The following is a 21,590-nucleotide window of genomic DNA, read 5'->3' as shown; positions in this document are numbered from 1 at the left end:
CCTTTTTTGACTTCCGATATTAGCATAGACACAGCTTTTTTTGGAACTTAAATTTTAGCCAAAGAAAAAGGAACAAGAACAGCATCGGGAATTTGTGGAAACCGTGAAAAAACAAAAAATATTTGCAGCCCTGAAGCTAGCAAGCTAATTAATTAACCGATTAACACTATTACAGTATGCTTAATATAGGAATTACATAATAATTAAAATGTAAGTACAATATAATTATCATGTAAGTCCAGCGTAAGTACTATTTAAGTGTGTAAGTGTAGTGTAAGTACAATATAAATGTAGTGTAAGTATAGTGTAATTATATCATATAAGTGTGTTGTAAGTACAATATAATTATATAATTATAGTGTTGAACATTATATGCACATCGTAACTTCTCTACTTTTCATTCTCTTTTGTTCTCTATATTCATTCTTCCACTGATGTGTAGCCTTGGACAATGTTTGCTACTACTAGGTAATGTGCCGGAAGATGAGCAACATTAGCTCGGGTAAGGAGAAAGCAAAGCACATATTTAATGACTCAGGTTTGGATTTGCTTCTCTTCATGCAAAAGTGTGAGGACAAATCGAGATGAAAAAAATATTAAATCAAACCTTAATTAATTATCCAGACAGATTATCGTTGTTTTGTTTGATAGAATACAACTACTTCTTCTACTGACTGCATTGTTTAATGACGCCAAAAAACCAAGTCAGTAGCCCTCGTACGCATGCACAAATCTTACATAAATCTAACTGTCTAAAATTTGACTCTGATTCCATAAAAAATGTGTCACCACAATTATAGCAAAACCGATTAATAATTCTTTTAACATGCGGGTAGCATACTGCTAGACTGAGAGCGCAAACAAAATAATAATCCCATCCAAATTAGAGGAGCAAGGAAATTACTAAAAAAAAACAAATCTATAAGGATATAGCAGAACATGCAAGAAACCGGCCTAATAACAACAATAAGGATAAAAAGAGAGGAAATTATAGGAACGTAGCTAATTTTTCACCTCTCGCCAGCCGGGGTTATGGCCGGGCGCACATGCGCATGCACCGGCACACATGCGGGTAATTCCGAGCGCTTAGCGAGAGAGGGATCAAACCGATACATAGAAGAATGTAAAAAAAATAATGAGTGAGAGATTATCGAGAAAGAGATTACAGAAGAATGTTCTCTCGAGAGATTAGATATGTTTTCATGTTTCTTGCGAAATTGATCCAAACTTGATGGCAATGCTGATCCAGTTTGTGAAATTCCGTGGATGGATGAAGATGGCGGTGGCCATCGGCAAGGAAATCCCCAACGACATACCGAAGCACCATTACACGTTCTACAAGAGAACTACAAGGAAATTGGCGGTTGGACGTGCTCTACAAGAGCCAGGAGTACAAGCTCCATTACACGTTGGAAACGAAGCACCGCAATCGCAACACGGCGAATTCCAAAGACGGCATAAGGATGGCTGCCATGCAGAACCTCTCCAACCTGAAGCCGGAGCCGGCGGCGAGCAAGCAGTTCGAGGAGCGCCGCCACCGGAGCATCGACGTCGGCGCCCTCAACTACGATCCACGCGAGCAGGAAGAGCGCCTCATGGAGAGGAACTACACAGCACAGGTGCAATGTGCAGCCCGGGGAGTCTAGTAGAAAGCAGCGTAAGCTCAAGTGAAGATCAATTGGCCCTCTTTAAAAGGGCTGTACAAGAACATATAAAATTGTCCAAATTTTGATGAAAGCTAGTATAGTGATGTAGTAACATAACAAAAGGCTGATGTGGAAATCGTTTCGAAAACCAAATGGGTAAGAGTGCAGAGAAATTTTGTTTTTATCAAAAAGGACGTGTTCCATTTGAACTGACCCACGTCATGTCGGAAAAAATTACAAATAATAGCTAGGCTATAAATAAATAGCACATCCCATATTACAGTTCAAAGTGTTAAACCTAAAAGGAAACAAAAGACCACGTTGACAAAACTAGCTGCCATCCAAAGAATGTTCTTTTCCATATATCAAGACACGACACAGAGACTAACTGACAAATGACGTTTGGCACCAACCTATTTTTCCCATGAACTGGAGGCGAACTTGAAACAAATTTTGACCAGTTTCAGATGTTGCGATGACGAGCGTGCAGTTAGATGATGGTGATCATTTTTGTACAGGGATAGGCCACAATGGATGGCAAAAATAGTACACTCTTTTTATTGTACAGCAGTTTGCTTCGGACATGTCCATGCCTGATTAGCAGGTGAGGCTTGCTTGTCTTTCTGACCGATCTGGCTAACAACTGTTCTGGTCAGCTATGCCATTTTAGCCCATGAGATTTCCTGCCCCTTCACTCATTTGCTTTGATTTCATCGGTTTTAGTTTCAACATCCACAGACGGAACTTCCTTAGTTGGTAACTCCACGTCTTCGTTATCCACAGTTTGTTCAGACGATACTGCTGTGTTGGCTGGATCAATGCTACTATCTTCAGGATCTGGCAAAACTTCTGAGACAGAATTACCCGAATCAGATGAGCCAGTGGGTTCATCTGCAGTTCTCTCTGTCTGCACCTCATCAGAAGATGGGGCTGAAGATACTGGTGCTGCCTCTGCAGCTTCTGTACTAGCTTCAGCATCACCATTTGAAACATCCAGGTGTCGCTCAATCCCTTCAGCGTTTTGTAGTTGCTCATCCTCCGTGCTAGTAGCCGGGTGTTTAGTAAATTCCGCTGCATCTTCTGCCTCCTCAATAGGACCATTCCCAAGATTGACAGTATCCATATGATCCTCAGTACCAATGACGACTTCACCATCATCAGTTTCCTCAGTGTCTGGGGAAATCTCCTCTGAATTAGGTGAAGACGAAGGAACCGCAGCCAAACGGTCAGTAATACCTCTCTCTCCATCAAATGTAAACCAATTCGAATTTGTAAAGAGGGAACTGCTTTTAAATACATAAACACATAATTAGCCCAAGGACAAAAAAACCAAGGATACCAAAGTATGTTTTAAGATCACAAATTACCCATCCTGATCATCTCCCAGTCGCAGTGAAGATATTACGACCTCTGCTGATTCATCATCAAAATAGACATCCTGAAAGGAGAAAACAATGGAAATCCACTCAGTCAGAAGTACAGCTTCAACAAATATGGTTCTAGACACTATATTATCCGCATGCAACATTCTGTTCTTTTTACATGGTTGATTGAAGCAAGCATTTAGGAACTATACTGAATTTTAATCAAATTGAACTTAATACCAGGTGAAAAGAACAAAAAAGCAATAAATGGGGGTAAACTAGCATCCTTAAATATACCTCATCATCCCGTTCAAGTGTCCCTTGATTCTGCATTCAAGAAACAAACAAGTATCATTAGTATCTGGTATAGTAAGGCTTTAAGGAACAGCAAAACTGGAACATGGTTAGAGCTGGTGAGTCACTCAAGTAGATAATATATAGCACGAGAGTAACAGAATGATATTTTATCCACCATAGAATCCTCTCAAATTAAACCTAACAAAATGTGCTGGCAGAGAAACATGTTGACTGACACAAACCATCAAAGCAAGAAAAACAAAATCATTCAAAACACACACACCTCTTCCATATCATCATTGCTATATATCCCATATCGGAATGCCTGGCTCAAGTTATTAGCAAGAGCTGCCACATCATAATCCCTGTCTCGGAAGTCATCATCATCACTATCCCTACCACGGTCATGAAGTGATGTTGGGCGCCTGCAGCAACAAGACATATAGATAAACTATTCAGTGAAAAAACAGAAGCAAGACATGCAAGTTTAGCATGCAATCAAAAAAAGAAACTGTCACATACCCACAAGCCCAATGATAAACATTCTCCACCTCATTACGCTTGACTAGAACATCTGTTTGCCAGTCAACCCACTCACTATTTTCCTATTGTTAAAAAATAATTCGAGACAGTGAGCAGAGAACTCAGGTACTTCATAGTTCAAAAAACTAAAGACTGTTGAGTCAATGGAAAGAAAGGAAATATCACCTGCAAGTGAATCTGGATTGTGCCGTTACTGCTTCCCAACTGAATAAGCTTGTTGGCTATTCTTGTCATGTGACCAATATTCCCAATTTTGGGAATCGATTTACCATCTGAAGGTATAGTAGGCTACACACAAGACAAAAATGATGTAAGGGGATTATTACATCCAAAATTACCACAGACTGTTAACAACTTACCCCAGTAGACTCTGTTGACAAAGAAGAAAGTTTTTCCGCGGCAAGAATTTTACCAACAATGTCACAGTCATTAAGAACATGCTCAACAAGTTCAGTTCTTTTACCCTCCAGGCAAGAGACAATAATATTCTCAACATGATGGTGCAAAAAATTGTTATATGGGTACCTGCAGTTCAGAATTGTATGAAAGGGCCATTAGACCAAGGAAACAAACGAATTTTCTCGAAAAAAAAATATTGGACTTACTCGAAGAATAAATCAACAGATCGCTTTATTGCTGATTGCCTGATAAGCTCTTTCTCAGCAGTTTCACTGCCAATTGTCAGCAGAACTGAGATGAACTCCACAATCTAGGGGGGAAGAATAAATCCAGCTTAGTACAATTGCACCCAAAAAAAAGTAACGACAATCACCAAGACAGAATTTCAATGCCAAAATTAAAAAGAATGAAGAGTTATACACTGCAGATAAAGGTTAATGACAAAAGAACACTTGATGTCATAAGGACTCGAGCATGCATGAATCTCTGTTTTCTTGGATATTCCTATCTCACCCGAAATGAATTGATGAACATACCAAAACTCAGTCTTATGAGGGCAGCCTAGTGAATGACCCAGCCACGGGCACCAGGTAAATGATCAGATTATCAGGTCATCGGACGAACCACGTTTCCTTTTATTTTATAATGAAAAACTATTGATATGTTCTATATATTGAAATATACACTCCTGCAAACCAAGAAATGAGCTAGGCTCAACTAGTTTAGGTGTAAATGCCGTAGCTGTAGACCATGAGTTCAATCCCTGGCGGCAACATCATTTCTGTGAATTAATTGGTTAAATGGCCTTAAACGGTTCAAGTCACACATTCTATCATACTGGGACGCCCAATCTGTTGGGCCAATTGCAGCACCAATCCAATTAGGTTTACCAGACCCAATCCAATTAGGTGGACCAGACCGGCACAGGTCCTGGGTCCCTTCTTTTCTGTACACCATCTGGTCCGAGACTGAAATCTACGAAACAAAATGACTAAACCTAAACAAACCTAGGCAATTTAAATATGTTTATTAAATGCATAGATCCATCCATTAAGGAAATGACTTTGTACAGAACAAGAAATAATCACTGAATGCAGAAATGGATAAATGGTCAGTTGTAATTTGTAAATGAGCATTGCATCATCCAGTACCTTCAAACGATGTTTTCCAAGGGGTGGGCGTAAACATCCATATGTCGTAGGCAAAACATTTTCAGCACCAGAAGTATCCAATAACTTCAGCAAATTGCCTACAAAAAATGTCAGTTATAACCAATATACAAAAACTTAACATTGCAAAGGGCAGGTAGCAAGATACCCTAGAAATGGAACATATGATAAGGTCGAGTATAGATGAACCAAAGAAGATTTTTTCCTAACAAAAAAAAGCACAAAGACATATCCAGAACTCACCTAGGCTCTCAAGCATGCCATCAACAGTCTCTGGACTGGCAGTGACCAACGCCCCGTGACTTAAGTTGCTTCTAAATGCTTGATAGGAAGCTGATGCCAATCTTTTTGGATCCAACAGAGATATGCACACTGACAATGAATGAACTAGAACGGATTTGGGCCTTGATTCTTCAAGTGCATGACGAAATAGCCTCCCAACAAAACTGAAATTTCATAGAACATATGATAGAAGGTGACACAAACAGAATTCAACAATGAACAGCATATTTGTTTGATTGGTTGTTCTAAATTATTCAAAACCTCTTTAGGGTTATAAAGTTCATCAAAGAGTTGGGAGAACAGCATAAACATCTTTTTTTCTGTCCATTGCAAAAAAAATATCCATGCACAAAGTTCATTTTAAAAAGGTTTCCCGAAATCACAAGATAAGGATTAAACTGTGACTTTGTAACAAGGATATAAAATGGAAACCTTGGGCTGCATATCTTTGCAGCAAGAGATGGAGGAGCACATCGAGTCACGGCACAAAGAATTTCAGCAGCATTGGCATGCACTTCAGGGGAGTCCTGCATAAAAATAACATACCATATAAAAAATAGGAATATGGGATAATAATATTTAGGGGATTAGCATCAAAATACTGCTAATTTTATAGAAATTACAAGCAGATATAAGTGCTGACCTACTGTGCCAGATGGATGATTAAAAACATTTCCATGTTTATTACATACATTTCTTAGCAAACAAGCTTTAGGAACTCACCGATGAGCTAAACTTATCAGCAATCATTTCAAGGACATCTGTATTTTCTAACCACTGCAATGTATCGCCATAGTTTGAGTATATGGTCTCATCAGCACCAATCAATCGTATTAACACCTGAAGGATCCCAAGGGCAGCATTAGCCAAATGCAAGCGCAGAGCAAATAGTAATTATTGATAGCCTGCTTACCTCCATTATTGATGTGATGCCAATCAGGTCAACGAGTTGGACAACTATTTCTGGATGTCCCTATAAAAATACAGATTAGGTGTCATGAATCCACTGAATGATCAACCCAAAAAAAAATAAAATCTCACAGGGCAAACAACATACAAGTGTAAGTGCATAACAGTTTATCTTAACCAGATATCTCAAAGAAAATGGTTCAGTGTGGATGATTAGCTTGTTCCAGTTAACCAAACAGCATATAATTGGAAGAACAACACAACTAAAGTGAACAGAAGACAGGACAGATGCATCGAATATTTGAATGTCAGACCTAGTCAGCTTAAATAGAATCAATAAATTAGTTCAATTATACGAGAAAGACAAGGAATACCTGAACATAAGCCATAAGAGGAGCAGTCTTCCGCAGCATCAAACATATTACCACCTAGAACAAACAATTAATCAAGCTGATTTCAACCCAGCAAAAAAAAAAAAAAGCAGGTTGGAGTTTAACATCGTAACCACAATAATCACCTAAAAAATTAACTTCTACAGTGCCTTCATACTATGAGTTTACCCATGGTAAAGTTACATATAATGCCTGATCAAATGAAGTACCTTGCTGAAGTAACCAGATAACAATGTGCTATGTGGATGATCGGATTTCACAAATGAGAAAAGCAATTCCATTAACTGCAACATACAGAAGGATAAATAACATTAGCTAGACAATTGTGATTAGCTACAACCACTAATGTTCTGAACAAACACTTCAAAAGGATATGAAGAAATGCCAACCTGTTCATCCTCGACTAGGGTCCTCAAAATGACATCAATTTCGCATGTAAATATCTCACAAGCAATGAATGGAAACCTACAACAGATGGACAGAAAATTGAGGTGGAAAATTCTTCTCTTTACATAAATGATGGCATATGTCAACAAAAATGTCATACTTGAAAGAGCGCTTTTTTTCAGCATCATCTGGTACTTCTTCCACAACATAACGAAGCAATTGCTCCACCTGGGCTCTGTCACGCAAGCTACAAACAAAATTTTTAGTTATTATAGGCGGACTAAATAAATGTAACAATTAATATCTATTTGAAGAAACAATGAAACACTATTATACTGTAATGCATTCAACCAGTAGACTCTGGGTATATGAATGCAAATAAAAAGACATGAAGTAGAAGTGAGAAAGAACAATTGTGCCCCAGAGAAGGGAGGAAATGGAAATAGTTATGTAAACATAATAGAGGAAATTTTTGAACCATATAATAAGGGATAAAAAGGCACTATGACATACAATACTCCCAAAAATAGTATTCCACCTATATTGCCCAACAAATGAAAGAGCTACTTTTTCTTCCATATGATGGAATTAGAATTGTGCAGGTCCAACGAACAATAAGTGCCAGGAAAAAATAGCAACTACCCAATAAGCTGCTAGCTTATCTAAGAAGCAACTGAATTGCCTTTGCATCAATCACAATGAATAAGTGAAATCATAAGAACACCGTAACTGTTTCTTATTTGCTACACACGTACAACATAAGGAATGAATGGTAAGTTGCAACAGCCAATAGTACACTAATCATGTCATGCCACTCAAGTCTCCTCAAACTAATAACAGAAATATTTAAGGAAATTACAAATTTATGAGTCGTGTATTCAGAGCTTTGCACTCTTGAATAATTTCATCCTCGTCAAGAAGTTCTTCCAGTGTAAAATTTTCCTTGTCTAGGATTGTATCCACCTGAAGCAATAAAATGTTGAGTTAGGCAATATAACCAGAACCTTTACTTGCATATGTATCAATAACTTGAGGCATCAACTAGATATAAGGCTATTTTGACAACAGGAAAACAATACAAAAAAGGGAAAAGAAATTATCGCTCAATTAGGATCAGGCAATACAAATAAGTTCCAGAACTCATCAACACATAACATTGAAACGGGGTTAATCATGGCATTATGTTCAAATATGAACTCTGCAGCAATCATAAAATGGAACAAAAACTTTATCATAAGTTCAGTTATTCAAAAGATAGATGTCCAATGGCAATGCCAAAAAAGGGTAAGAGCTTATTGTACTACAACAATGCTACACCCTCACAATAAAGATTCTTTGAGCAACGCTGTCAGTGCCCAACGAATCGGAATCTTCACCTCACAATGCAAATGCAAACTAAGACTTGTATCACCAGACAGAATCACACAGGATTCATTTGTAACAATACGCCAGTCCCTTTCATGCCATACGCGGGGCTGATCCAATCCTCCCCCAAAAATCAGTAAAACCTAACCAAATCGTGGCCACAGCACACCCAACAGCACCATCCAAATCGCCGGGAGCAGCAGAGCTACGTGCTCCTCCCCCCCCCCCCCCCCCCCCCAAACCGCAATAATCACAAGCTCAACACGAGCGACTGGCACAACAGCCCAACCAACCGCCTCATCAATTCATCCACAGCCAACCCAACAAAAAAAACACCCAACGGAAAATAAATAAACAGACAGAAGAAAAAAAAAACACGCAGCTCGCCGCCACGCCGCGCGCGCGCGCACCAATCCTACGAAGATATGAGATAACCAGGCAGCAGCTAGAGAGAGGGGAAGAACTCACGGGCGAGGCCGCGGACAGGCCGGTCATGCGCCAGAACATGGCGGCGGAGGCGGAGGCGGATCTAGGGTTTCCGGCGACGGCGACGGCGGGCGGGGGTGGGGCCACGAATCCGCGGCCGGCGCCGCGCGAATCCGGGCGTGGGCGTGCGGATTCCGCGGCCGGCGAGGGGCGGTGGCGGGGGGCGGCGGATCGGGGGGGAGGCCGGAGCGGATCGAATTGGGATCGCGAGGGCGAGGGTGGGGGAGGGGGAGGGGGAGGAGGCGCACGAGAGGAGGAGAAAAGAACAGCACGCTTTTTTTTTTTATTTTGAGAGGGGGGTGGGTTTGATTTGGTTTTGGATGGATGGAGAGTTAATTTTACTTTTTGGCGAAGAGGAGGAGTGGATAGTGATAGGTCAATGATTTGCGAGGGCTTCTTTACAAACAAAAAAAAGTTGGAATCACTTTCATTCGTTTCAATCTCATCGAAACAAACCAAAAAAGATAAAAAATTTCCTACAGACACTCGAAGTTTGTGGCCTTGTCTAAGAGACATCCAAAGAATGTTTATCTTCTCGTGGACACTGTAAAAATATGGTAATTAGCTGGTGGACAACCGCTGCATTATTTTATTATTTTCGATGAAAACAAAGAGAGAAATTTTTATAAAAGACAATTTTGCCATCGGCTATGCTCGCCTCGGTAAGGTCTTAATATACCAAAAAGGTGATCGGGGAGCTAGCTGTGGCCATAGGCCCTATGCGTCCAACGTGGCATGCTTCTCGTCTCGTCGCCGCCTTGTCTTCTCAACTTATCTCGGCTCGTGTTGGCGTCGGCCGGAAATCCTCCGCCGCCGCCTCCGACGTGCCTTAACATGAGATCGCCTCGCCGCCTCCGACAAGCCGCGTTCCCGGGATATTCTGCCACCGTCGAGGCTGTAGAGGCGAAGGCTGCCGTCGTAGTCCAGCGTGAGCCGCCTCATGACACCCTTGTCGTCCTTGTCGGAGGCGTATAACAAACTAAAAAAATGTGTCCGAAGTCATAACCATAGTAGTAGTCCTGGGAATGTGAATACCGCGTCGTGTTTGGCTATGACTATACTTAATTATTGGAGGATGAGTAATGTATTATAAAGTTATTTGGTTGTTGTCTTAACTCTTAAGGCGCATGCTCTGTGTTTGCATAGGGTGCTTTAATGGAGTTCTTGTCTACTCCATGGTGTCCATGCTCATCTTCTACGGTTGGTTTTTCCTTTAAGGATGATTCATTCTTCTCTCTATATAATGAATAGTGAATCTCTTAGTCTTAGTTTTAAAAAGAAAGTGCCTTGGTTTTTCAAATGCCATCATGCCTGCTTTGATATTTGCACACGGTATAAGCTACAAAATCCCTCCTCGCCAAGCTAGGGCATCTTAGAAACGTAGAAAAAAATTATATGCCTTTTACCAGAAATAGTTCACTTCCTTGAAAATTCCGTGAAATTCCTCCAAACTGAATGCACTCTTATTTGGGTTAAGTAGACGAGGAAGAAAGAAATTAACTCATAAGGTATAGGAAGAATGGAAGAAAATATAGGTATAAAACTTTTCGTTAAATACTTAGTCATAGAGGAAAATATTACTTATACTTTTATGGCGAAAACACGATTATAACAATTCACGAAATATAAGGGATTGTTGAAATGTCATATTTGCACAATCAAAATAAACAACAAATGGTATGCTTGGTTAGCGATCTTTGCAATTTGTTTCAAGGTAACCAAGACTACATAAACAGAAAACAGAAGAGAAGACTAGTATGTATATTTACTTTTAAAAGTACCACATGCTATTTTGTACAAGTATTTCAAATGCCTTAGTCAAATAGATAACGTACATATAAATCTAGGGTCCTAGAAAATATTTAGACCTAAAAAGTACGATTACTTAAAACATGTTACAAAACATAGTACTCTGTATCCCCCATCCGAAAAAATGCTCATGTAAACTTTAATTTGTTTTCAAGACAACTGCATAGAAGCCGGGTGGTGGTGCCTATGCTGCAACTCGATTTGAACACTTTCGTATCTCTCAACATAAGTATATTTCATGAGAAATGATCGGACCCCTATAGCCAACATGCTCGTATTCCAAAAGCTCTTTTGTTCCAAAAAGAAAAAGTCATCGTTATTTCTTAAAACATTTGTCTTTTGAGTTTTTTTAGCAATATCCATCATCATCCATGTCATATTGTCACGAGTCTATCTAGCACGTACGTAGACATTTTTTTCTCTTATACTCCCTCCGTACTCGTAAAGGAAGTCGTTTAGGACAATGTTTAAATCAAACCTTGGGAATATAAATCATGAATAACTCTCAAGTTGTTGAGTCTGAAAATGTAAAAATTATATGAATAGATTTGTCTTGAAAAATACTTTCATAAAAATATACATATATCACTTTTCAATAAATATTTTTATAGAAATAAGAAGTTAAAGTTGTGTTTTGGAGACCGTGTTGCTGTCCAAAATGACTTCCTTTACGAGTACGGAGGGAGTATATGTATGGTCAAAATTAAAACTCTGGCAATTCAGACTCAACGATGACGGTAAAAATTAAAATTATGGCATCTTTAATCAGAGGGAGTAACAGTATATAACAATTCAGACGTTTCAAACGTCTTGTCCAACAAATCAGAAGCTGTAACAAAATGCAGAGGAATACGCACAGATTAGATTACAGAGCATTATTCCCATACGTCAAAAAAATAACAACCAAGCAATGAATAAAAGCATTTGTCATGTGAGACTTGACATTCAGTACTCTGATATTGGAACTGTATTGTTGAGAAATAGAAAATAGCATCATATAATGAGAATTGAGAAGTTGAGAACATGCAGCAACAGACTACTGTTCAACTGTTCAAGTATCTAGCTACACATGAATCAGACATCCACCTCTTCCCAAATCGAGACTATGTTGATCTATTCAAAAGACTACTATGCCTGTACTGACTTAAAATCGTCGCTAAATTCTTTCCCTTTTTAAGTTTTGGAAGAGAAGTGTATTCACGTAGAACCAGTTTCTTTGCCTACTTACAATGAACAATCACAACGAACCATGCCGGATGCAGTCACGAAGAAATGGCAGGTGAAACTGCTCCCGAGTGGCTGGCGACAATCTCACTGCATCTACTGATACCTTCGAACGCCTGCACGCATACTCCTGAAAACCCCATCAGAGCATGGAACACATTTGGAAGGCTCGTCTGAAGATTGTTCAGTGTCATGGCTCGACTAGTCCTCACGGAGTTCAGATACCTAGCCTTCTCCTCTTCAACCTGCTTTTTGAACGTGTCCAGCTTTGCAAGTGTAGGCTGGCCCGAATTTTGGGTTGCATTGTTGCTGTGTTTCTCTAACTGGGTATGGAACTTGCTCTCGATTTGGTCGGACTTTTTCTTCAGTTGACGCTCCTCAGTCTGCTGTACAACTATAGTGTGTATAACTGACAGAAAAGTCTTTATTGCTTCTGCAGCTACCTGTTTATAAACAGAACATTTAGAAGAAAAAAAACCACGAAGAAGGCAATCGAAGTGAATGATTATGATAGAGCTCAAATTCTGGCACATGAGTACAATATACTGGGAACATCTTTATTTAGAAAAGTGGCATATTCTTAAGCAAAAGTTCCTACAAGCTTGATTTCACCGGATAACACACAATGTTAAACTAATAAAATAAGTTGGTTTTACTCTACCTTCTCAGGTAATCCTGTAAGAGCTCGCTGGAGTTCTGCACAGAGACTACGAATTCCTGACGAACTTTTCATAAAGCCATCGTTATCAGGCAGGCAATCAGTGAGTTTAATCCACTGGTTAAGGATGGTTACGTAGTCACGCTGTAAGGTGATGAGATTGCAGAATGAACTATGCCATGCAGAAACTTCAACTTCCAGCTGAGATGTTGCCTGACAATGAGTGTCAGTTGTTGGTTCATTCCCTGGTAAATTGCCTAGAAGATTGGCTTGCTGGGCAATGTGGTTCTGAACCTGATGGCACTCATACATGTTTCTCCACATATGCACAAGCCTAGAACAGAAGAAGCAAGGAAACGTGAGAAGATATATCATAGAACAAAATAGCATCATAACAAGGAATATTTTCAGTATTAGCAAGATATCATTGTAGCCATAGCACTGGCTCAGTTTGAAACATATTATTGAGCGGATTATCTACTTGATTATAGGGATAAACTAAATGTTTTGATAGATAAACTTCACAAATAGCAATGCAGTAGAAGAAAGTTTTTTGAGAAAATGTATTTTAGAAGCGTGGAACAGATAATCTGTTTTAATAACCCAGTGAACAATCTGAAAATAACTAAGCCACAAAAATAATTGAAGAGATACGTGCTACCACAATGATGTTGCACATCATAACTAGGGCACTTAGTAGTACTAATTATTTCCATAGGCCAATTGTCATGGGCTTCAGAATGTAAGACAACACCAATTAGCTTAAAAATTATAATTGGGAGCTCTGAATGAAACTATCAGCTACATCGGGGAATGAAATTTGAAATGCATTACTCTAAAACGCTAATTCATATTATGAACTGAAATCAGATACCATGCACATAAATGTAATATAACAGCCTAGAACTTAGGTAACTAAAGTTTGAAGCTCACCCTGCAGATAATTCAATAATCTGAGGATATAACTCCTCATCTCTGAGCTTTGATATGGACAAACATGTCAAACCAACAGCTTCCTCCAAAGAGATTATCCGAGCTTGCAATTCCTCTATATTATCTCGCACTTTCTCTGCATGCAATTTATCATGGTCACCTGATTCTAGTCTTTGTAGCAACGAGGTGTTCTTTCTGTACTGGAGCCTTGCAAATTCTTCATCCTGCAACATAGGATGATAATAATCAACAACATATAGACTTTTTGAGTTTTGGGTAGTAAAATGTGGTAATTTGTAGGCATTTCTTCATCAGGTACTAAGGTATCCTGTTAATGGATTACAAACTTCTCTGCTCAAGAAACAACTCCCGGATAATTAAGAAACCTGAAATCTACCATATAAGCTATTATCTCCTGCATGGCTACATGATTGCATTGTGTAACGTATTGTAAAGAAATGCAAAAACTAGGGCTTCTGTAATTCACCTTGACTAACTTGTAGAGTTTTTGCTCCTCTTCATAAAGTTTCTCTAGTGTTTTGCCATGGTAACCATATCCAGAGGCATCACTTGAATGCATTGAGGATTGTCTATTAGCTTGCGCAGATTTGAATGACCAGCTCCAAGAAATTGTGGAAAAAACCTTGGCGGATTTGGAATTTTTTCCTGCACCTAGGACAACAAATGTTATTCTCTGGAAGTGATTGCTTGCGAATAAACACTTTTCTTGTCCTTTCGTACTTAACTTTACTGTAATAGAGTAAAGAATAGAATGTTCATGATCTTGAAAAGTTTAGTACAACCAATCATTTCATTTCCCATGGATGTAGCTTTATATCTATATATGTGTTTCCAGGAGTTGGAATTATAAAATAGTAGCATTAAGAAATATTAAAATGATGGCAAACACTAAACAGAGACAAGATACTGTATATAATACCTCTGTTTGCCTCTAACTCTGAGGGATCTGGCTGCCCACCAGAAGAGTCCAAAAGTATGACGATGTCACTCCCACTCGCCGCTGCTTTCAAGAAGTATTCATCAATCTCCTTGGCAATTCCTGCCAGCGACTTCTTACTCCTCCAGGCCATCGCTGAAGTGTCTGAGTCCTTTGTCACCCAGCTAACCATTGATGAATTGTCATCACCTAGAGCCCTACTCTTGGCTTGATTCAACTGGACACTGCTCACAATGCCTTCAACATTACCAGACACACTTTCATCGTCATATCCATCAAATTCTGTGTTAGTCTCCACCCAGTTATCATCATCCATGGTCACCTGTGAGGCCGCTTCTTTATCAATCCTATCAGCCAATGAAGATGGAAAATTTAAGGGACGCATTGCAAAAGGTTCCAAGTACTCCCACTCAACCCCCGGTGGCGGGGGAGGTGGTAGAGGAGTCGAGCAGCTGTCAGTGTCGTCGTCGTCGTCCGTAGAATCATCCTCATCGAGTTCACCGTCTCTCTTTTTCCTCCTTATCACTATTGGACTAAACGGTAGCGATGGTGGAGGGCGTGGTGAGGGTGGCAATGAGGATGTCATCGAGTACGGTGGCACTGAGGATGTCACTGAGTATGCAGGAGGTACTGGCACCGGTGGTGGCGGTGGAGGTGGAGGTGGAGGTGGAGGTGGTGGTGGTGATGGATGCACTGCAATACCTGCAGGGGGCTGCTGTGACAATGCAGACTCCACCTCAGCGAATTGTCGAAGTGTGGCTCCTGTGTTTCGGAGTGACTGCAGGTAGGCGGTTTGTGCAGCCGCAAGCTCAACTCGGCGCCGCACTAGCTGCTTCATCAGCTTCCTCCTATCCTTGCACCTCCTGACGGCCTCCTCATCCTCCACCTTGGAGTGTGTGCAACCCATTTGCCACCAGCACACACAAAGAACTCCCCACCAATCTTGGAAAGATTGCAGATCACACCACAAACTGAAACCCCCAAAGGGTACTTTCCTGGCCCAACCCAAATTGGCTGGAATTCGTCACAATTCACACCCAAAATGCCCCAGCTTCTAGGCATGGGACATGGACAGGACCGATTGCCCAAACGGGCTTCCTCAATTTCCGACGAAATTCACCGAAATTTGCCCTCAATTTGCACCCAAGAAACCGATGGGCAAAATTGCTCCTCTTCTCCAACAACCGCCCACCAAATTACATACTGCCGCCGCCCTTACTCCTGCATCGAATTCTTGCAGGGCAACAGAGTCGATCTAAAAAAACGAGAGGTATCAAGATATCAGCTACAGCGAGCGAGGCAATACAACAAACAAGAAGCGGACATGAACCCAAAAAAAGAAAAGAGCCACAGATTCTTCAAGAGAAGCGCGAGGTGGGGCGCCTCGTTGCCTTACCTTACCCAGAACGGCACCACACCTCAAGAAACCGCTCCCAGGTCACCAATCTCGGACCTGTTGGTCTGCTTGAAAGCTAAGCAGGACTGGGGAAAGAAGGATCTACACATCCAGAAGAGAAGAATATGCCAAGAAAGGCAAAAAAAAGATGCAGAAGATGTTAAATTGGTAATGGCATCATCTGACCCTCCTCAATCCGCAAGAACCCATCTCTCTCTCTCTCTCTCTCTCTCTCTCTCTTCCTCTCTTCCGGTAGGTGGGCAATTGGGAGAAGAAAGAGAGCGGTTTTGGGAGGAGAAAGAAGGGGAAAGAGGAAGGTGCGGGGATTTGGTTTTGCGGGCAGGTGGTAATAATAAAAAAAGTATAGTACGGATCTCCACTCCAGTGGAGAACTCGTGCAGGATGGAATGGAATGGATGGGGATTGAGGTTGAGGATGGTGGTGGTGTAGGGAATGTGGTCAGAACTGCCACTTTCCACTGCCACCGAAACTCCTCTCCACTTGTCCTCTTCCCTTCCTACTTTCCCCCTCCCCCTTCCTTCCCTTCCCTCGCCTGCTTGTGCTTGGTTTTTGTTACGTGCACGCTGGTTGTCCCCCCCAGTGCTTTTCTTTTTCTGTACTCCTTCAAAAAAACACAAGCACAGTGACACACATTATTTCAGTTTTTACAAATCAGCCTATGATATTTTTTATACTATGGAATAGTAAGGCATTTATTTCAAACAAGTGATTACCATATATTTAAGGAAAAAGTACGAATTACTCCCCTCGAACTATCACGGTCGAGCGAATTACCCCCTGAACCATAAAACCGGATATTCTTCACCCCCAACTATGCAAACCGGACGAATTACGCCCCTCGACCCAATCCGCGGCAGTTTTGGTCTACGTGGCGTACGCGTGACAGTCCAGACAACATTTTATTTTTTTAAATGGTGGGACCCACATGTCATACCCTCTATCTCTCTTCCTAATGTCTCTCTTTCTCTCTCTCATGGGCAGAGGCACGCACGGCGGCGCGCGGCGTGAGACGAGGAGGGGAACCGGACGACATCGTGAGGCCGCGGCGGCGGTCCTCGCCCGCGGCGGCGGCCGGCGCCACAACGGCGAGCGCCACCCAATCTGATGTTCCCCTCGGCCGCCATGACGGCTTGAGTTTCGCGTCTGAGGACGTCGTCCTGAGCATCAGGTTGGGCGGCGCTCGCCGTCGTGGCGCCGGCCGCCGCCGCGGCCTCACGCTGTCGTCCGGTTCCCCTCCTCGTCTCACGCCGCGCGCCACCGTGCGTGCCTCCGCCCATAAGAGAGAGAGAAAGAGAGACATTAGGAAGAGAGATAGAGGGGTATGACATGTGGGTCCCACTATTTAAAAAAAATAAAATGCTGACTGGACTGCCATGCGTATGCCACGTAGACCAAAACCATCGCGGATTGGGTCGAGGGGGTAATTCGTCCGGTTTGCATAGTTGGGGGTGAAGAATATCCGGTTTTATGGTTTAGGGGGTAATTCGGTCGACCGCGATAATTCGGGAGGGGGGGGGGGTAATTCGTACTTTTTCCTATATTTAAATAAGCAAACAAGTATACTAACATATTTGGTAAAAAAATATATTTTTTCTATGACATTATAATATAATTTATTTTACCTATACCAAAGCATAGGTGTTTTGCTATTTTTTTTTAGAAAAAAACACAGCACAAACAAAATCACTCACATACGCGCAGACACTCATGTTTATAAACACATGTACGGCTTACTACTATAGACACCTTCGAATACTGGGTTTTAGGGGCACTTGGCATAAATTGATAAATCATAAAAAATTAAAAGAATATATGGTATCTTGTTGATTTGAGAACTAATGTTGGAAGACTAACTACAACAAAAAAAAACTTTAAAATCAGCTCTAAATTTAATATTCAAATTTTAAATATGCTGATAAGCTAAAAAGCAAATGATGGTGTTGTTGATTCATAAGAACTTTGAGAGGAGGGATATTATTGGTCCATGTATTCTCGTTATTGGAAATCTCGCATCATATTTAAAATAACAGTCAAAATAACACTTACCTATAATAATGGTCTTTTATACGAGCAAAGAAAACTAATATAAGCTTCACAATTTTGTTAGAGAACAATGGCCAAATCTCTTCTTCAAAAAGAGGTATTGCAGCCCCTCTCCTCCCTTTCATATCTCCGCGTCAGCAAAATGGATGTTAGAGCCACCTCATTTATTCATTTGTTATATGCTCTTATGTATTATTGATTTGTGTGGATAGAAAATATGTAGTTTAAAAACAATAATGCACTTAGAATATAAAGTACATTCTTAATTAAAAAACATAAATAGGATCTCACAATTGTACGACACGTTGTACTTATCTTCTGTGGCTTGCACGTATTGGCATGTTCCAACAAAGTTCATTGGATTCTTTCTCAACATGCCAAATCTATTTTTCTGTTCAACCTACTTTTTATAATTGGGTTGGTAAGCTTTCTTTGTTTATGGATGTAATGATATTTTTAATAATTAGCGTACTTATACATATGTAAAAAAAAATCAAAGAGTGTTGCATACGACAGAGTAGCGTGCACCTAGTAGAACCATCCATCCTCTTAACTAGCTAGTCAATACTAATTGGTTAATTTGCAACGACTTAACAACAAAGTGTACTAGTAACTTCTAGAAAAGGTTGTAGCACAAGTTTGGGTTAGCTTGTGGGTAGGGGTGGGCAGAAAAAGACCGAACCGAAAGACCGAACCGAAAAGACCGAGACCGAGACCGAAAAGACCGAGACCGAGAAATTCGGTCATCAATTCGGTCCTAGGTAGTGAAAGACCGAATTTTGTTCGGTCAATTCGGTTAGTCTCCTCGGGTAACCGAATAGACCGAAAAGACCGAATTACCAAAAAATGTCTAAATGCAACATACAATCCACTATGTTTAATAGGATTAAACTCTAATTTTCATATCCTACTTCTTATAGGCATGCAACCTATTAAGAGTCTTTACTCATAAGTGCTTACGGATTTTTTTTGTGATTTTTGTGTTGAAAATTTCCATTGTTTCTTTGCATATATGAAAATATTGTTGAATTTCGGTCAGGACCGAGACCGAGACCGAAAAAACCGAGATCGAATTTGTCAGTCCTGACATTTTTCTACTGAAATTCGGTCTTCACTTTTCAAAGATCGAAAAGACCGAAAGACCGAGACCAAAATTTTCGGTTAGACCGAATGCCCACCCCTACTTGTGGGTGGCACTAACAGTTTCCCAAACACACTGACGGCAGATACACCTAAACATGATACGAAGTAAAAAAAGAGAAGTGTTGGGGCAATTTGGATTGCTACTAAAAACATACCCTACCAATATTTTGGTAATTGAATAGTACTTGTGTTTGATTTGGATTGAAGCCCATTCATTGGTAATACTTAGTCTAGATTTGGCATTATCTAGAACATTCTTTACTACAATTTCACATTTTGACTCTATGTTGGTAGCAAACCAAATATGATAAAAACAATCTTAACTTATCAAATATTTGGTAGTGCCAAAACTTGTCTAGATTTTGGCACTACCAAAAAATTGGTAGGGTAACGATCCAAATTGGCCGGCCCGTTGACTCGCTAGTTCTTTAGGGTATTGACACAGTGCTGGCCGAAGCTATTAAATGGCTTCTTTTAACGTGAGTAATAGGTATGCTAAAACACATAAACGGAAAAAAGGTGATTCTTATACATATGACATTTGCAAAGCATAGGGTTATGAAACGAAACGAAACAAAACACATAAATGATTTGAATAGACCACCAAATAGGACGATAATTTAAGGAGAAAAATAAACCAAAAGAAAATTTCTACAAGGTTAGTGTGGCTCTGTGCCCCTCCCCCTAACCCCAGCTGATTGGAGTTGTGTTTAAGTCATCGTAGTAGTCTCTTCTTTTTTTTGGTTGTGTTTTTTTTTCTCTTTTCTTGGCATAAGCTAATCTAGCTGATTGTGTCGTGTAATAAAATTTTTTTCTTCTAATATATTGACGTACAATGCTTTTGCGTGTTCACGAAAAAAAAAGGAGGTTAGGTCCATGTTAAATTTCATCTAAAATCCTTATGTATTGAATAATTCAAAATAATTTCACAGTATCACAATCATCTATTAAAAATAAAACATTCTCCATTTCAAACCCTACAAAACTCTTCGCTAAAAATGCGTTCTTCAAAAACTGCCGTTAATGTTCCAAAACCCATCGGATATTAAGATTGTTCGTCATGAGCTTTTCTTTAAGATTTAAAAAATCTCATAACTAATTAACAGATTAACACTATCCTTCGATGTGACATCACTCAGATCTGATTGTCTCATTCTGAGTTGGTATTATGTCAATAAAAAGATGTCTAATTAATGCTAAATAATTGCAAAATGTGCCCACCTAAACAAATAGTAGTAGGAATAAATGGTCAAATTTCATGACGGTGAGATTTTTAAGCATTATTAATGGAACATACTTATGTTCGATGTTCTAGACAATTATTATATCTGTTTTCAACTACTACCTCCGTTTCAGGTTATAAGACTTTCTAGCATTGCTCATATTTATATAAATGTTAATGAATCTAAGCACACATATATGTCACATATATGTCTAGATTAGGGATGAAAATGGAGCAGATAGTTTCCATCTGCTTCGGCGAAAAACGAATACAGATACCTTTCGGATCGGATAGTTCGGATACGGATACGAATACGGATATTTTCTCCTGAATACGAATACGAATATGGTATCGGGGTTTCCGTCGGATACGGATAATAATTCGGATATCCGCAGAAGCCATGAGACATACCCCATTTTTTATATCTCTATGACCTTCAATATACTTTTTAGATTTTAATAGTGGTTTATCTGTTAACACTAGTCCACACTATTCATATTATTTAAATTTTTAAAAATATTTATAAAGTATACTACATTTAATATAAAGTGAGCTAACTATATACGTTGATATTTGTTTCTATTAGAAGTTAAGTTGGTTTTGGTGTTCCGAGAAAAATTTGTTTCCGTATTCGTGTTCGGTCATATTTGATTTTTATTCGTATTCGAGATAATCTGTATTTGTTTCCGTATTCGAGCTATCCGTATTTGTTTCCGTATCCGGTAAAAAATATGAAAACGAATACGGTATGAGCATTATCCGTCCGTATCCGCTCCGTTTTCATTCCTAGTCTAGATTCATTAACATATATATATAATATATATATATATATATATATATATATAAATCTAGATATATGTTAATGAAACTAGACATATATGTGTGCCTTGATTTATTAACATCTATATGAATGTAGGAATGCTAGAAAGTCTTATAATATGAAA

General features: G+C 39.8%; 2 protein-coding genes across 4 annotated transcripts; both read right to left on the bottom strand.

Moving 5' to 3' along the window:
- Positions 1–1,809: 1,809 nt before the first annotated feature.
- Positions 1,810–9,406, bottom strand: LOC127778458 (uncharacterized). Of its 2 annotated transcripts, none has more exons than XM_052305067.1 (19): positions 9,222–9,406; positions 8,248–8,351; positions 7,549–7,635; positions 7,391–7,466; positions 7,211–7,285; positions 6,984–7,037; positions 6,614–6,673; positions 6,424–6,540; positions 6,133–6,227; positions 5,662–5,864; positions 5,401–5,498; positions 4,456–4,559; positions 4,210–4,375; positions 4,016–4,138; positions 3,830–3,912; positions 3,591–3,732; positions 3,308–3,337; positions 3,014–3,084; positions 1,810–2,932 (listed from the first exon to the last, which is right to left on the bottom strand). In XM_052305067.1, exons 1-19 carry the CDS (start codon positions 9,258–9,260, stop codon positions 2,338–2,340), a joined length of 2,322 nt encoding a protein of 773 aa, XP_052161027.1. In that variant the 5' UTR covers positions 9,261–9,406; the 3' UTR covers positions 1,810–2,337. The 2 variants fall into 2 exon arrangements, with proteins under 2 accessions (XP_052161027.1, XP_052161034.1); XM_052305074.1 differs by having other exon boundaries at positions 1,810–2,929; positions 9,222–9,405.
- Positions 9,407–11,980: 2,574 nt separating this feature from the next.
- Positions 11,981–16,696, bottom strand: LOC127781465 (protein ALTERED PHOSPHATE STARVATION RESPONSE 1-like). 2 transcript variants are annotated; one of them, XM_052308430.1, is made up of 6 exons: positions 16,218–16,696; positions 14,804–16,076; positions 14,351–14,529; positions 13,864–14,087; positions 12,934–13,264; positions 11,981–12,715 (listed from the first exon to the last, which is right to left on the bottom strand). In XM_052308430.1, exons 2-6 carry the CDS (start codon positions 15,726–15,728, stop codon positions 12,311–12,313), a joined length of 2,064 nt encoding a protein of 687 aa, XP_052164390.1. In that variant the 5' UTR covers positions 15,729–16,076; positions 16,218–16,696; the 3' UTR covers positions 11,981–12,310. The 2 variants fall into 2 exon arrangements, with proteins under 2 accessions (XP_052164390.1, XP_052164382.1); XM_052308422.1 differs by having other exon boundaries at positions 14,351–14,535; positions 16,218–16,695.
- Between the last annotated feature and the right edge of the window lie 4,894 nt (positions 16,697–21,590).

The sequence above is a fragment of the Oryza glaberrima genome, chromosome 1 (genome assembly GCF_000147395.1).
Source record: "Oryza glaberrima chromosome 1, OglaRS2, whole genome shotgun sequence".
In the NCBI taxonomy this organism is placed as follows: Eukaryota; Viridiplantae; Streptophyta; class Magnoliopsida; order Poales; family Poaceae; genus Oryza; species Oryza glaberrima.
Note: the sequence above shows the minus strand (reverse complement) of the source record. Positions and strands in the feature narration are given on the sequence as shown.

Bases quoted from the DNA above. Each gene is read 5' to 3' on its own strand.
- LOC127781465 (XM_052308422.1), bottom strand. From the start codon at position 15,728: ATGGGTTGCACACACTCCAAGGTGGAGGATGAGGAGGCCGTCAGGAGG. The intron at 14,536-14,803 runs GTATTATATACA...TTGTTGTCCTAG, and splicing joins AGAGTTAGAGGCAAACAGAG to GTGCAGGAAAAAATTCCAAA. The intron at 14,088-14,350 runs GTGAATTACAGA...CCTATGTTGCAG, and splicing joins AACTCTACAAGTTAGTCAAG to GATGAAGAATTTGCAAGGCT.
- LOC127778458 (XM_052305067.1), bottom strand. From the start codon at position 9,260: ATGTTCTGGCGCATGACCGGCCTGTCCGCGGCCTCGCCC. The intron at 8,352-9,221 runs GTGAGTTCTTCC...TTATTGCTTCAG, and splicing joins GCCTGTCCGCGGCCTCGCCC to GTGGATACAATCCTAGACAA. The intron at 6,228-6,423 runs GTGAGTTCCTAA...ATTTTTATGCAG, and splicing joins CTGATAAGTTTAGCTCATCG to GACTCCCCTGAAGTGCATGC.